At 43.7% G+C, this 16,876-nt stretch overlaps 1 protein-coding gene across 1 annotated transcript in view; it reads right to left on the bottom strand.

Moving 5' to 3' along the window:
• MAOB (monoamine oxidase B) overlaps nt 1–13,295 on the bottom strand; it is a 110,920-nt gene extending 97,625 nt beyond the window's left edge. Inside the window, exon 1 of the mRNA XM_007102031.2 lies at nt 13,129–13,295. Within this exon, the coding sequence (XP_007102093.1) occupies nt 13,129–13,174 (46 nt within the window). The 5' untranslated portion in view covers nt 13,175–13,295. The remainder of the gene's footprint in view (nt 1–13,128) is intronic.
• Nucleotides 13,296–16,876: the final 3,581 nt, after the last annotated feature.

The raw sequence follows: 16,876 nt of genomic DNA on the forward strand, positions 1-16,876 counted from the left end.
CCATCCTCCTCTCCTCTGTGTCATCAGAACCAGATGAACTTATCTTTCTCAGCACACACCATCCCTCAGAGAATTCACCTGTATGTGGCTGCATGCACCTCCTTCTGCTTGGTGTACCCTTCAAAGATGGAAACATGGATTACCCATCTGGATATTCCCACACCTAGCCCAATGCTTGGTAAATAAAGCACTTGATAAGGGTTTATTGAATGAATGAATCAATCAACCAATGGACAAACCTGACTTCTTTTTCTCCCCTGCAGAAACAACAAAATAAGAAAACATATTGGATGAAATGAGGAAAACTCATTTGAGTGTATGCCTTTATGTGTGCTTATCATCAGTACTTAACAAGGGCTGTTTCACTTTAACTGGCATAGCATAAAAGGGCTATTCTGAAAACAATCAACTGTATCTTATAGGACTCCTAAATAAACCAAAATCTATCAGAGGATTTGAATGCAAACTAGAGAGGAAATTAAAATGTAAAACATGAAACAGCTGGTTGATCAGCTTTTACGATAGACTGTGGACCAAGGCTATATTCATGTCTTATCTAGACGGGTAAAAATAATCGTAGAAAATGGTTTGCTACAGGACTGTCCTTTTTTCTTTTCTGCACTGAAACACAACAGAATTATCTAATTAATGATCTCAAACTTCTAGAAGCACAGGATAATGGTATTCAAAAAATTTTAAAGCACTATAAAAATATATAAATACCTAGTAAATCATGGTAGGCATAGAGCATTAATTGCAAAAGTGGTTTGCCTGCATGTCATAGAGAGCAAGAATAACTTGCCACCACTGAAATTTTACAAGACTAAAGATCATTTACAAAACCTAGCACCTACAATTTCATTAAATTACAACACTGAGCTGGTGAAGAACGATGGTTTTCTCTGTGTTATGTCAGAGAGGGAAAAATACTGGTTTCCTAGTGAAGTAACTAAGAAGCCCATTATTAAAATTCCACCTTAAACTGATGAAACTTTCTTGGAGTGACAATTTTGTAATCATTACTAAATGCCTTAAAAGGATTCCCAACACTTATTTCTAGGAATTTCCTAAAGAAATAATCAGAGTTATGCACAAAGGTTTGGGTATGAGGATATTCATAATAGCTTTGTTTAAAATAGCAGAAATTTGGAAACAACACAAATGTTCAGCAATAGAAGATTGGTAAATAAATATAATCAGATGAAATAATATAAAGTTATCAAGATCGTATAGAAGAGCATTTAAGACATGGTTAAACATTCATAACATGTTATTTATTTAAAAAGAACTACCAGTGAGTACAGTAAATACAGTAGATGGTTTGCAAAAAGAAAATATAGGTGACAATAGTAACAGTGGCTGTTTTGTGTGTGTGGGCGGGGGAATCAATTATAGATGATTTTCGTTTTCTTTCTGTCTCTTTCTGTAACTTACAGATTTGCACAATAAATATATATTATTTCTGCAATTCACCTTATTAAAAAAATGTTCCCACATCTCCAAAAAAATTCCTTAAGCTGTAAATAACCAAGAAGGAATGTGATTTCATCTTTCATTTACATCAGTGGCCTTTCTTCCTAAAAATTTTCGAGGGAACTTTGGCTATTAATTTGATTATTAATTCTTCACTTTACCCTGTTATCTGAAAGGGAGCCGTGTTGGATAACAAAACTTTTCCAAAGAGCGTGTTGCTTTAACTGGAAAATAACCCAAAGAAGTGAGATAGAATTAAACATAATTATAAAGACACAATTTAAGACAGAAACACAACTGGGATCACAGGAATAAAAAGTAGCTCCAATTCCAAAAGATGAGGTCAGGATTCCAAATTCACTATAAAAGAATCATTGGAAATGTCTGCAAGGTAAACGAAAAGGGGGGATTATTTAGGCTGGAAGGAGAGCAAATAAAACTAAGGACCTAGAAGGACACCTTCACCATTGTGGAATTCTGATAAATGTTGATGATGATGAGTCCAGAGTGAAAAATGGCCCAGGTAAGGGATGAGATGACATGAGATCAAGAGTGTAAACTTCTGACATGAAGTTGAAATTAACTAGAACATGACATTTAAGATGCCATTAAATGGAGACTATGGTAACATAACTAACATTTGAAAGGCCAAACCTACCTGAACTTGCTTTCTGTTTTCACCCTCTCTCTCACAAAACAACAAGTTTCAATGACAACTTTTATGTTACAAAACAGGATGAACTATTCACTTTGTGTTTGAGATTGCCCAAGATGTGTGTTAGTCATTTAGTAAGCTGGGTCACAACCCTTAGGAAGAAAACCTCTTTGATCTTATTTTTTTAAAAAAGGAAATTTAAAAATACAGTCAAGTCCTTCCATTTCAATTATAAAACTTCAGGGGGGAAATACTATTTTTTGTGATACTTCTTTTCTGGCTATGTTCTCAGCAAAATAGAAAAAAAGGAGAGTGTACCATTGAAATACTTCTTTCCATTCTTGCCTCCCCTCCCTTTCTCCTGTGACCTGCCTTGAGCTTCAGGATAACTCAATTCATTATACACAGCTGATCACCTCTCAATCTATTCCTGAATTACTACCCATCTTTTGGCTGCCCTGGCTCTAGGGTTGCCCTCTTTCACCTATCAGGCACACAACTGCCCATCTTATCTTTATAGTAAAAATTGTCAATGCTTCCTTCTTTCCAACCACAGAAAAACGTAACCAACTCACTTTGCTTTTCCTTGCTTGATCCTGCCCTCTTCCTTCTAACTTTATTACCCATTATCTCCCCATCCTACTATTCTAGACTTGCTGTACTTTCTACCTTCCTATAAACAGAAATATCACCTGTCAACTGGAGCCTATGGCCTTATATTATTCCTCCCAACTTGAAAGCCTCTCTCTTCTTCTCTACTGACCCCAAACCTTAACTGTTCTTCAGGAACTGTTCAAATTCCACTCCTTTAAGGAGAACTTCTCCAATTCCTGGGGTCTTCAGTGATTTCCTCTATCTAACTTAGTTCTTGGGTCCCCCAGTACAGAACTCAATTATTATTATTATCATTTTGACCACGCCGCGTGGCATGTGGGATCTTAGTTCCCGGACCAGGCATCGAACACGCCCCTCCCCCCTGCAGTGGAAGCGCAGTCTTAACCACTGGACTGCTGGGGAAGTCCCCAGAACTAAATTATTTATTATTTCTAGTCTTTTCTTATTGCCTATATGTGCTGCTCTTGTGTCTCCAATTGCATTTTAAGTTTTCTGAGGGTAGGAACTTGGTCTTACTCTTCTTTCTGTACCTCCCTTAAGTAAACTAACACATGCTGACTGGGACTGGGTTTTCTGTAGTGCCTTTGTTTACTGCGTTAACCGAGGAGACTGAAGATGGACCCATTTTGTGAACTTGAAATCCCCGACCAGGGATCGAACCTGTGCCCCCTGAAGTGGAAGCACGGAGTCCTAACCACTGGACCGCCAGGGAATTCCCTAGAGCAAACTTTTTTTTAGCTCAGGAGGAATTTATGGGATTTGGATGGTCAAAGCCAGGAAAGAATTTTATACCATTCTCAAGGGAAATAATGACTTTTATTCAGAGGCAGTCCTAAAAAGCTAAGCCCAACAAACTTGGGGCCTTTGCCAAATGGTAATGCTGCATTTTTCACCTCAGCAAGATTCCAAAGTATTCTGTTATGGGGACAAAAACACTCATTCTGAACAGGGCCTCTCAATTTGGCTCACTTTTTGGACTTACAAGTGCATTTGATCTTGTACATTTCCAGGATCCCCTCAGTTAAGTACTGCCTGCTGACTTTTGTAAAAACAGCAGAGTTAATATTGATTGAGCATTCCAGAAGTTAGCCCCAGGACCATTACTCCACTTAATAAGTGAAAATCTGGAGGCTGAGGAAGTAGGCTACTAACCCAAGCTATATAGTTACGGACACTGGTAGGATTTGAACCCAAGTCTTAGGCTCCCAGAGTCCTTGCATTTAACTTCTGTGTTCTCCTGCTTCCTCCAGGAAATGAAAGGTTAGGTCCATTCTTTCAACAGATTTCTTGTTGTAAGGCTTACCTTCTCTGGGTCCAAAGCCTGAGAAGACCCACGAACCTGATCAAGGGATTCTATCAATTTCTGGGGGCTAAGGTGAGCTGGGTTCTTTGCTAAACACCAGAGATAGGGAGATACATTGTACAAAGTCCCTGATTTTGAGCAGCCTATGATCAAGTGAGGGTTCACAGATGCTTAAACAGGTAATTTACATGAAACATGGTAAATGATATCCAGTAACAGACATACACATGGAACACTGCTAAGACTATAAGTATAATGGCCATCAAATCCAAAGATGAAACCAAAGTTAGTGGGAGTTCTGATACAGAGTCACATGCTATTGTACGCATTTCATTTGTCCCAGGTGCTGACTTGACATCTGCCATTACACTATGACCTTGTCACCTGTAATAATTCAATACTCACTAATTTTAAATATTATTAAACTGTAGAAGTTCTACTTCAGTGTCCATCAGTCAAGTGCATATGCATATACAGTTTGAATCTTGACAGGAATAAAGAAATGTACAAACATTAGAATTTGGTGATAGCAACATTTGTTGTCATTACTGATATCTGGAGAAATACTTGACACCAGAACATTATACTGACTTTACCATGTCAATAGAACATGAAAATGCTACTGAGGCCCAAAATATTAGAGAAATAAGTTAGAAGCTCAATTATCTCGTCAAGTTCATAGGATAAATTTGAGTCAGAGGCCACCTGCGTATTTATTGTCAAAAATGCAGAAATCATCAAAACAGCTGATTTTCTTTCTCTTTTTTTTGCCCTATCAGTTGCATTTAAAAGCAGATTTTTAAATGGCTCTGAAGAACCTAGGGGCAGGACAGGAATAATGATGCAGACGTAGAGAATAGACTTGAGGACACGGGGAGGGGGAAGGGTAAGCTGGGACGAAGTGAGAGAGTGGCATGGACATATGTACACTACCAAATGTAAAATAGATAGCTAGTGGGAAGCAGCCGCATAGCACAGGGGAGACCAGCTCGGTGCTTTGTGACCACCTAGAGGGGTGGGATAGGGAGGGTGGGAGGGAGACGCAAGAGGGAGGAGATATGGGGATATATGTATATGTATAGCTGATTCACTTTGTAATACAGCAGAAACTAACACACCACTGTAAAGCGATTATACTCCAATAAAGATGTTTAAAAAAAAAGCAGATTTCTTTTTCAGTGATAATCCATATATCTGTGTATATTCTTTCTTTCTTTTTTCTCTTAACCATTTTTTAAAATTTTTATTTTTTATTTATTTATTTTCGTCTGCATTGGGTCTTCGTTGCTGCACGCGGGCTTTCTCTAGTTGTGGTGAGCGGGGGCTACTCTTCGCTGCAGTGCACGGGCTTCTCATTGCAGTGGCTTCTCTTGTTGTGGAGCACGGGCTCTAGGCGCGCAGGATCAGTAGTCGTGGCTCGCAGGCTCCAGAGCGCAGGCTCAGTAGTTGTGGCACACAGGCTTAGTTGCTCCACGGCATATGGGATCTTCCCGGACCAGGGCTCAAACCTGAGTCCCCTGCATTGGCAGGAGGATTCTTAACCACTGTGCCACCAGGGAAGCCCTCTCTTAACCATTTTTTAATTGAAGTATAGTTAATATACAATGTTGTGTCAGTTTCAGGTGTACAGCAAAGTGATTCATATATATATATGTATATACACATATATATATTCTTTTTCAGATTCTTTTCCATTATAGGTTATTATAAGATATTGAATATAGTTCCCTGTGCTATACAGCAGGTCTTTGTTGGTTATCTACTTGATATATAGTAGTGTGTATATGTTAATCCCAAACTACTAATTTATCTCTCCCCCACCACTAACCCCTTTGGTAACCATAAGTTTGTTTTCTATGTCTGTGAGTCTATTTCTGTTTTGTAAATAAGTTCATTTGTATCATTGTTTAGATTCCACATACAATTGCTATCATACGATATTTGACTTTGACTTCTTCACTTAGTATGATAATCTCTAGGTCCATCCATGTTGCTGCAAATGGCATTTTCATTCTTTTCTATGGCTGAATAAGATATATATACATATATATATGTATATATATCTCACATCTTTATCCATTCCTCTGTTGATGGACATTTAGTTTGCTTTCATGTCTTGGCTATTGTAAATAGTGCTGCTATGAACATTGGGGTGCATGTATCTTTTCGAATTAGCATTTTCTCTGGATATAAGCCCAGAAGTGGGATTGCTGGATCATACGGTAACTCTGTTTTTAGTTTTTTAAGGAACCTCCATACTGTTCTCCATAGTAGCTGCACCAATTTACATTCCTTTCAACAGTGTAAGAGGGTCCCCTTTTCTCCACACCCTCTCCAGCATTAATTGTCTGTAGACTTTTTAATGATGGATATTCTAACTGGTGTGAGGTCAAATACTCATTGTAGTTTTGATTTGCATTTCTCTAATGATTAATGATGTTGAGCATTCTTTCACGTGTTTGTTGGCAATCTGTATATCTTCTTTGGAGAAATGTCTATTTAGGTCTTCTGCCCATTTTTGGATTGGGTTGTTTGTTTTTTTGATATTGAGCTGTATGAGCTGTAAACCAGCTGATTTTCAAACTTTGATGACATACATATCAGTTGTATTACTCAGTGAGTATGTCTTTTCCATTGTTCCAGTGTGAACAAATTGTATCAAAACAAATTCTAAGTTATTGTTACAGAGGAAATGGCTGCTCTGATGATGGGCAAACGTTAAGACACTGGAACTAACTGCTCCTGCAGTGACATTTTCTCTGGGAGCAGAATAAATCAGCAGTGGTAGAGCATAGAGGTTAAGAGCATGGCGTTAACTGTGGTTTCACCACTAACCAGCTGTGCCACCTTAAGCAAAGTTGGTAACCTTTCCATGCCTTAGTTTTCTCATTTAGAAAGTAGGGATAATACTTCAAAAAGTGGTTTAAAGGGTTAAAAGAGAAAATGCATGTTAATTGCTTGGAATGGGGCTTGGCATCTGGCAAGCACACAGCAGACCTTGGCTATTATTGTTAATCAGGCTGACAAAATGGCCACTAACCACTAATGGATCTGAAATGGCAGTGTGCCAGTTGACTCCACTGTCAAACGTTGGGTTGAGGGGGTGGCTAGTGGCTGTGCATGTACACACCCTAACACACACACACACACACACAAACATACTCATGGAATATCATCTTGTAACAGGGATGCTGCTTTGCAGCCCTACTTTCTTGGCTTGTATATGATTTACTAACTCAGAAGATATACGAAAGTCAGCAGCTAAACTGAAAGAAAAATCTTAAACTCCAATTATTTTTAATATATATTTAAGAGATAAACATGTCAGAAATTCTAAACACAGAACAGATTTCTACACGAAGATTTCAAATTCATTTGGTGCTCGGCAGATGTTAATACTAGGATCACCTCACTGTTACTCAATTTAGCATACAGACAACACTCAAAATGCTGGCTCTTTTATTATTAAACAATTAATATTATTAAAGACATAAATAATAGTCCCATTTATTACTTCTTATAATTAAGACAGGAGTCAGGTGGCTGAAAATGAGGACCAGGTCAGAATCGGAATAACAGCCAGGCTGGGGTAGTGATGAGATACAGATCTAGTGCTTCTAAAATGTCTTCTGCAGAGGAACACAGTGGGTTTAGTGGCTCTGAAGCCCAAGGTAAGCCTGAGCTCTTCAGGCTCCTCACCAGAGGGAATGAAGGGATGGGGGTGGGGCAGGATGAGGCCGGAACCATGCCTGCGTATATACCTTGCATCCTGTTGCCACCTTATAAATGCCTGACAGCAAGAAAAATGACTGGTTAGTAAAGAGGGAGATGTGATTACACAGAGGTGCCTGCCTCAGCTCCCACAGATTAAAAAACCCTAGAAGCTAAAAAAGATGTCTTTTTCAAAAGGTACAGGCTGACACCATAACGACCACTGTGTACAGTCCTTCATGTGCATTCTTTCTAATCCTAGCAGCAACCTCTCCGCCAATAAAGGCATTAGGAGTCTCATTTTAAAGATAAGGCAGCTGGGGGCTTCCCTCATGGCGCAGTGGTTAAGAATCCACCTGCCAATGCAGGGGACACAGGTTCGAGCCCTGGTCCGGGGAGATCTCACATGCCGTGGAGCAACTAAGCCCGTGCGCCACAACTACTGAGCCTGTGCTCTAGAGCCCACGAGCCACAACTACTGAGCCCGTGTGCCGCAACTACTGAAGCCTGTGCACCTAGAGCCCGGGCTCTGAAACAAGAGAAGCCACCGCGATGAGAAGCCCGCGCACCACAACAAAGAGTAGCCCCCGCTCGCTGCAACTAGAGAAAGCCCATGCGCAGCAATGAAGACCCAACGCAGCCAAAAATTAATTAATTAATTAATTAATTAAATTTTAAAAAATAAAGATAAGGCAGCTGAAGAGCAGAGAGGTGAGGGAAATTTTAAGGTGACACAATAGGTAAGTATAGGAAATGGGATTCATAACAAGTCTGTTTGATGTTTGATGTATGCTGCTTAAACATTGCCATACTGCTTCTCTATATCCTGTCCTTGACTGGGATATACAAATTTCCAAGCACTTCTATCCGATTACTATTTTTTAGAACATTCAGGTGGGTTATAGGAGTCCAGGGAAGTTCTCCACCTTTCTTCATCAAAGGTGAGGCGGGGCTTTTGCCACTAACATACAGGTCATGTCTACCTGTTGCGTCCCTCAACTCATGACCCCTCGTGGGCCCTCTCTGACGCCCCTGCCCAGGCCAGTCCTGCCAACCAGCAGCAAGCTGGCCCTCCTGGCTGCACCGATCACCTCCCAGGTGTTGGTTACCACTTGGAAAGCTGGCTCTGATTCCTTCAGACTCTTAGCCAAGTGCCTGCCACCCTCACATGGCCAGATCTCCTCTCTCAAGCCTGGGGGGAAAAAAAAAAGTTCTCCTTTCTGCTTCAAGTTTCCCTTTTTAGCTTTTATTTTGAGGCTTGAGCAAGAGCCATTCCAGAATTGCAAAAGATAGTTTCCATGGTTCTACCAAACCAAACTTTAAAACCAAGACTCGGAACAGAAACCATATGCAGCTGTCCAGCTCCATGTGGGAAATGCCATTTACTCTGCCAAGTCTCCAGAGATGAGCTGCTCCTCCCGCGAAAGAGATTTCAGGAGGTATGCATTTATATACCACACACATTTCCAAAATCAAAAAGCTGTTCTACAGTTGCCTTGGAACTTTTCAAACACTAAATAAGAAAGTTACATATTAACCAGCTGTACCTCCAGTACATCTGTTTATCCCAAAGGGGGTGATTAAAATTTGCTGACAGCTTTGCAAACTATCAGAGAATTACCAGAATGACCAGAATGTCCCAAGTTTAATAATTAACAAAGTTAAAAAACCAGAGTCTAATTCAGACTCTTTTAAACCACTGTGTCAGTCACTGACTAATCCCCAAATTCTGATTTTACCACTTTTCCCATTCTCAATATGATTTGGCAGGACATGCAAAAGGATTGGTAGTGAATGGATGTGAATATCAGATCCAATCAACTGCTGCTTTGTTGGTGTAAAGTTAAAGTTCATTAATTCAACTCATTTTGAGTGCTAACTGGGCCAGGCAGAGCTCTGGAGCTGGGGTTAGGGGTTCTCAGGGAGAAAAAGAAACACCTCCCCGGGCTCCAGAGGCTTACAGCCTAGTGGAGGAGAAAGATATTGAACAAGAAATGACATTAATATATGAACAATTAAAAACTCATGGAAAAGAACAAGATGGCAGAGGAAAATGAAACAAAGGCATCTAATCCCAGTTAGAGGGATTTGGGAAGGCTTCCCCAGGGAAATGACATCTGAGCTAAGATCTGAGGTTAACTAAGTGTTTTTCAGTTTCTCAGTTTCCTCATCTCTCTCATCAAACTATAAAGAATGACTGTAGGGCTTCCCTGGTGGCTCAGTGGTTAAGAATCCACCTGCCAATGCAGGGGACACGGGTTCAATCTCTGGTCCAAGGAGATCCCACATGCTGCGGAGTAACTAAGCCTATGCGCCACGACTACTGAGGCCACATGCCACAACTACTGAAGCCCGTGTGCCTAGAGCCTGTGCTCCACAACAAGAGAAGCCACTGCAATGAGAAGCCCGCACACCGCAACAAAGAGTAGCCCCAGCTCGCCACAACTAGGGAAAGCCCGCGTGCAGCAATGAAGACCCAACGCAGCCAAAAATAAATAAATTAATTAATTAATTAATTTTTAAAAAGATTATTATTAAAAAAGAAAAAAGAGTGACTGTAATTATCTTCCTCTCAGTGGAGGAGGTAAGCACGCCCTTGTCCAGTTCTGTCCCAGGCATCCTCTCTTCTCTTTCTGCTCTTGGTTTGGGTCATTTCATGGACTTCAGTGGCTTCAACTAAAATGTCTCTGTCACACAAATCTGTCAGCCCAACTTGTTCCTTGCACTTCCAGATACTAGACATCTCTCCCTGGGAGTTCACCCAGCACCTCCAACTCTAGATGTCCCATCTTTCCCCCAAGCCTGCTCTTCTTCTTCTGCAAGTTCCTCTTTTTGCATCACCATATTCCTGTCACTTGACACATGCCACTCTGTGAATGAAAAATCATCAGTGGCTGTTCACTGACCTCAGAAGGCACTAAATCTTTGTGGGATGACATACAAGGCTCCCCACAATTCATCCCAACCCACCTTCATAGCTTGGTCTCTCACAAGTCCCCCCAGCACTCCACACTGAAGTTCTTATGTCTCCTAAGCATGAGAACATCTCACATAGTTGTGATTTTATATAAGCTGCTCTTTAGCTTCAAATACTTTCTTCATCTAGTCTCCTGGTGAATTCATATCCATTCCTTAAGATCGACTTCAAGTGTCACCTCCTCTGTGAAGTCTGCCCAGATATTCTCAGGCAGAGTTGGACATGCACTTTGCCTACAACTTCCTGCTACTAAGGCATCTATCATAGGTCATTAGTTTTACTTGTTCAGGACTCTGCCTCCTGCCTCAGCGTGTGACTACCGCAGGGGCAATGGCTCTGCCTAATTCATCTTTCATTCCCTTTGGGATAAGATGTGGGACAGGAAGCAAATGTTCCTTGAATGAATGAATAATGAATTAATGAGTGGCCCCCTCTTGTGACACTACCACTTTCTACCTTGTATTGTCTTTGTTTGGATACCTCACCTCCCTTCCTGAATGGACAAATCTTCCAGGACAAGAACAATGTGACCCATTTTTGCATCCTCTACCGCAGTGGGCCCTAATGCCTACTGTATGAATAAATGAGCAAAACTCTTGTGTAAGACCTTGTGTCATACATATGTCAGACTTTGCAAAGCCATTTCCACACACATTGCTTCACTAACCTTTCACAAGGACCTTGTAACCTAGCTATGACCAGTTGGTGTTATCCTCATGTAGAACAATGCCTATTCTATGTAAGGTTCTTGAGAAAAGGCAGATCTACTCACCAGTCCCTTGTTTGGAGAGTTTGGGGGTCAGAGTAGAGATTCACCACTGTTGGAAAAATAGCTAAAACCTTATCTATCCTTCCCATATGAGTCTAACATGAATAATTTGAGTGAGCTTGAAGGTTTGGAGTATGAATCAGAAAGGCCAAAATAAGAGGGAAAAGAGAAGAATCTGAACCCGTTAGACATAGTTTGGGCAAGAAAAGGACTTTGGGGGCCTAGAAAGAGAGCCTTCAGCTCCCCTAAGATGGGGTGCTGTGCAAGGCAGCATGGAGGCGCATCTAGCGATATTTTCTAAAACACTTAGGTAGATATGATTTTGAGTCCAAGTTCTTCTAGGAGAGATGTCAAAAATACTGAAAGACAATGGCATCTATATAGCCTTAGCCTACCGCAGCCTGCTGTTGTGCTTATGTACCTGTGTACCTGCAGCACCGGCCACAGAGCCTGGCATGGGTGAGCTCAGGAGGAACCGGGCCGACAGAAGTGGTAACCCCTGAGGTCTGACTCAAAAGTGAGGAAGGCTGGAGTGGAGGAGCAGCCCCCAACATCCAACACCTTGGTTTCTTCACCTGGCACAAGGGAGTCGGAGCACCTCTGCCCTGCCCGCCCCACAGGGAGCAAGGTGGAGCCCTGCTCCTGAGATCTGGTTAGGGCACATTTTAGTCAACACATTCATGGGTTGTGGAGGTGTCCTAATTACTGCTCAAGCACCAGGAGGTCCTGGGGGTTCAGCCAAAGCATCGCCAGGGGTCTGTTAGCCAGGCTGTTTTGGAAGCATTGCTTATTTCCACTGACTCCATCCCATAGGATCCTCCTGACCCTCCTGAGAGGGCGGGTTCCCCCACTGCCCCCATCCCTCTTCTGGCTTCTGTTTTTTGGGGGGCCCTGCTGTGTGCACGGCCCCTCCCCCCTTCTCCCCCCGTTGGGCTTAAGAGGGTAGTTTCTGTCCCCATCCCTGTTGGGCTACTTGGCCACCGCCACTGAGTGGGGGAAGGAGGGAATGAGAGGAGAAGAGCCATTTGACAAGAAGGCCCTGAAGCCCCAGGCAGACACATGGCAATCATGCAACCACAAAGAATCAGGGTCAGGAGGGTCGTTGGTAATCGACTGCCCCAGGGTCCAATCCTTTCCGAACTGGGAGCTGTTCAAGGTCGTTTTCCTGGTTCCAGAATAACAACACGCAGTGCTGCACGCCTGCTCCAAGTAAGGACGTAGAGTGTCCAGGTCAGGCTGCAACAAAGTGACTGACCTTTGCTTGGGGCAAGTGACTGACCTTTATGCCACCTCCTAGTAAGACTCTGTCCCCTGCCCATTTTCTTCCCCCGCGATTTGAAAATTCCAGCAAGCTCAGGCTTGGCAGCTGTCCGGGGAAAAGTTCAAAGTCCAGCCCCAGACCTTCAACAGATTTCCAGCCCCGGCTTCTGTCCAGGGGCGCACCAAATCCTTCCCCCGAGGGAGGATTCCGTGTGCACGCTCGGGACCCGCTAGATCCCCTCGGGCGCACGGAGGGTCTAGGGGCTCCTGGGGGCACCCCGCCCCACTGCCGCCCCGCGTGCCTCCCTGGGCGGCCACTTGTCGGAGCCCGGGAGGAGGAAGGAGGGCGCGCAGCCGCCACTGACCTGAGATGCCGCCCCCCACCACGACCACGTCGCATTTGCTGCTCATGTTGCTCGTCCCTCTCCGGGCCACCCCGGTGCCAGCTGCTCCGGTGTCTGGATCGCGGCCCCCGCCCGCTGCGCTGCCCTCGCGCACCAGCGCCTCAGCCGAGCGACTATATTGCCTGCCGAGGGCGTCGGGTCGCGGAGCCCCGCCCGCCCGCCTACGCGCCGGCCTGGTTGGAGCGCACCGCCCCCGACCCCGCCCGGAGCTCCGCCGCTCAAACCTGGGGAGGGCGGACGCCGGAGCAGAGAGGTCACCTAGGGCCTCCAAGAGTCCGTGCCCGGAGCCACCACCCTTTGGCCTTCTGCACTGCACGGTATTTTCCCATCAGCTTCCCTGGTGCGCTGTTCAGCTTGGGGGCTGGGAGGATGGCAGATTGGGTGTCTTCCTCCAGCACCCCAGTGACTCCCTGGAAAGGAGCAGTAGAGAGAATAGCAAACAGTAAATGAGGACTTTTCTGGTACCAGGCACCGTACTAAGCATTTTACATGCATAATTCCCAGTTAAACCTTACAACAGCCCATTTTACAGATGAAGAAAGTGAGATAAAGTAGTTAGCAAGGGGCAAAGGCAAGATAAAAAGGCACAGATAATGCTTTTCTAAAAAGCCAGGAAGATTGCCAACCCCTCTCACCTGCTTCCGAATACCCACTTCTTTCCCCACTCTCCCTGCCCTTATGCCCACGGTGAGCTCAAGCAGGTTCTTCCCTAGTATTGCAAATGCAACACCTAAAGTTTATCTTAAAAAGTCTCATGTTTGCAAGTGATCAAAACATCCAGCTGCTCCTTGAGCAACCCATTGTGTCCCTTGTGGGAGCTGCTGAGGCAGGAACCCAGGAAACTGGTGGTGTCACCACCACCAGTGATTATAGTGTCACTGGTGATTATAGTGTCCCTGGTGACTGTAGTGATTATAGTCCTTCACTCAATCACTGTCAGGGTGAGGCCTTGGATGGTCAGGGTAGAATTCAGAGGCCCCCCTGAATCGGCAAAGGGAGTTAGTTATGGCCCTGGCACATGGGCCTGGGCTTTGCCACACGCAGGATGATTCAACGAGATGACATGTTTAAGCTGAGGCAGCTCTTAAGTAATACAGGGGTGTACTTCTTCATATCACCCGGGAAACCACCTCTGAGAACCAAAAGCAGAAAGAAGCAGTGTAGTGTGGCTTTTTCAAGAAATAACTGTGAAGTGCTTCCGTTCAGAATAGGGAAGCTGTGGGCCTGGTGGGGGCCTGGCTCCAGGTCTGGTGAATTGATGAAGCCTGAAGTACACCTCTATCTCATCCCACCCCAGTCCATGTATCCACTTGCTGCCAAAGAATTCTGAGCTCTTGCTGCCATCAGACTAGAAGAGGGTTTGGGCATGTCTGTGACTAAGAAGTCACTGGTGGCAGAGAAAGTCTTGGTCCAGCTCTAAGCTGAATTCTGGAAACTTCCATCTCTCACACTTTGGTGTAAAACAGCTCTTATGTTTGAATGTTGAGCCCACATCCCCAGTCCCTCACCCAGCAGGCAGCCTGTGCTGGCCTCCTCCTTGTCAAGTCTTACTCATCCACTTCCATCCACAGGTCCCTGAAGCTGTGGGCTCCTTAGCTGTGGACACTCTGTCCCCAGCCTGCAAGAGAATCACACATCCAGGAGGGTGGGACGGGACGGGTGGAAAGGATGCTTGTGAGATCTGCTTGCAATGTCTTTTGCTTGGTTCCAGCAATGCAAAGTCAGCCAGAGGCCTGGGCATATAAAACTTTGAGTCCAATGAAGGTTGACTATCCTTTCTCGATATCCAACGGGCAGCAAGGCCACAAGAGGAACTGCAGTTCCATGGTGTTTACGGAGAAAACTCACTGGCAAACAGCATTTTCCCCAGACAAAAGTAATCAGTTACATTGTGTTCTATGAGGTCAAAAATGGCTTGAACTCAAGCCTTGGTTGTGGAGGGAACAGGAGCCTTTAGAGACACATCCGGGCAGTTATCCAGGCCTGTTCAGGGTCCTCAGCCTCCTAGGTGGGGTAACTGCCAAGGTCCATCTTCTCCCTTGGCATCATGTGGCAAAATGAAACCTCTAAAAGCAGTGTTTCTTAAACTTGGATGTGGGTACAAATCACCCAGGTCTGGGGTGGGGCCTGAGAAGCTGTATTTCTCACAAGCCCCAGGTGATGCCAGTGCTGCTGTCTGTGGACCACACACCTTGAACACATTCCACTCTTCTCCAGGCCTCTGCTCCCCATCAGTTTCAGAACCAGCTCCACGGTCCAGAGCCCCTTACCTATCTCAAGCTGATCTTAATGATAAGATGTCTGTTCATTATACAAGCATTTATGGAACATCAACTATGTTGAGCCTTGAAGGATGAACAGGAGTTAATCAACTGCTGAGGAAGATGAGCACGCCAGGCAGAGTTGGGAGGCAAGCTTGAGGCTGGAGAGTTGGAAAAATTGGACACAGTCCAGGGTACAAAGAACATTTTTGACCACCTTTAGGACTTATTACAAACACCACAAAACTAATAATGAAAAATAAGATAACAGTGAAATATTAACAATGAAGAAAATGATAGGAAGCATCGTGTGTGTGTGTGTGTGTGTGTGTGTGTGTGTGTGTGTGTGTGTGTTTCTCTTCCCAAGTAGATAATAAATTCCTGCAGGAAGAGACCTTGCATTATCTTTTATTCATCCATTCCAGAATGATTTATTGAATAGCAGCTCTGTGTCAGGCACTGTGCTCATCATTGGAAATATTCCCTTATCGATCAGAAATGATGCTAATCCTAGGAAAACCAAATATGAAAACAGACAATTACCATGAACCTAATTCATGTTCCAGTAGAGCGATGCTCAGCATCTTTAACCAAGAAGCACAGAGGAATGCTGTTTGCCCCGAGCAGTGTTTATCTGCCTTTTCCAACTTGATGAAATGTGTGTTTCTTTCATCAATTAAAATGAACTTACTTTCCTTTCATTTTTTTTATTAGAAGACTGCCAAAGAGATAAAATGTCCTTATTACTTCTTTCTTGCTGTCCAGCTTTTCATTAACAGATATCTTCGTGAGTCTCTTATGATGCCACAGGAGGTTTCAATAAAGAGGCAGTCTGTGCAGAACAGAGTTCATCAGATATTATCTAAGTTGTACATTTCACTTTTTTTTGAACACTGGAAGCCTGACAGGAAATAGAAAATTTTGTTTTAAAATTAGATTCTTTAGAGTTTACCAGTTTCTTTCCTGCAACTTCTCTGTTAATCTTTTTTTTTTTTTGAAATATACATGGAAGTATCAAATGATGAAAGGGTCTCAGCCATCGCTGCTTTTTAACAATGTTAAATAGGAATTTTAACAACTTAACAATGGTTTAATATTATAGGGCCTCTGGTTCAGCCCAGTGAAAAATCCATCATCAGCTTGGATCCTAATCTGAGAGTGTCTAAATCCCCTCCTTGGGGACAACAAAAAGGCAGTAGGGGATTTTTCGATGGGCCAAGACCTTACCTTTGGCCTCAAGGACTAGCTGAGAGGGGAATCACATCCTCAAGCAGCCAGAGAGTTGGGGGAGCCTAGCTTCATTCAAAGTCAAAGCCCTTCATGGGACTTTGGGCTAGAAGCTTGAGATTCAACTCAAAAGTCCACAGGCTGGGGCTTCCCTGGTGGCGCAGTGGTTGAGAGTCCGCCTGCCGATGCAGGGGATATGGGTTCGTGCCCTGGTCTGGGAG

This window comes from Physeter macrocephalus, chromosome 21 (assembly GCF_002837175.3).
Source record: "Physeter macrocephalus isolate SW-GA chromosome 21, ASM283717v5, whole genome shotgun sequence".
Taxonomy (NCBI): Eukaryota; Metazoa; Chordata; class Mammalia; order Artiodactyla; family Physeteridae; genus Physeter; species Physeter macrocephalus.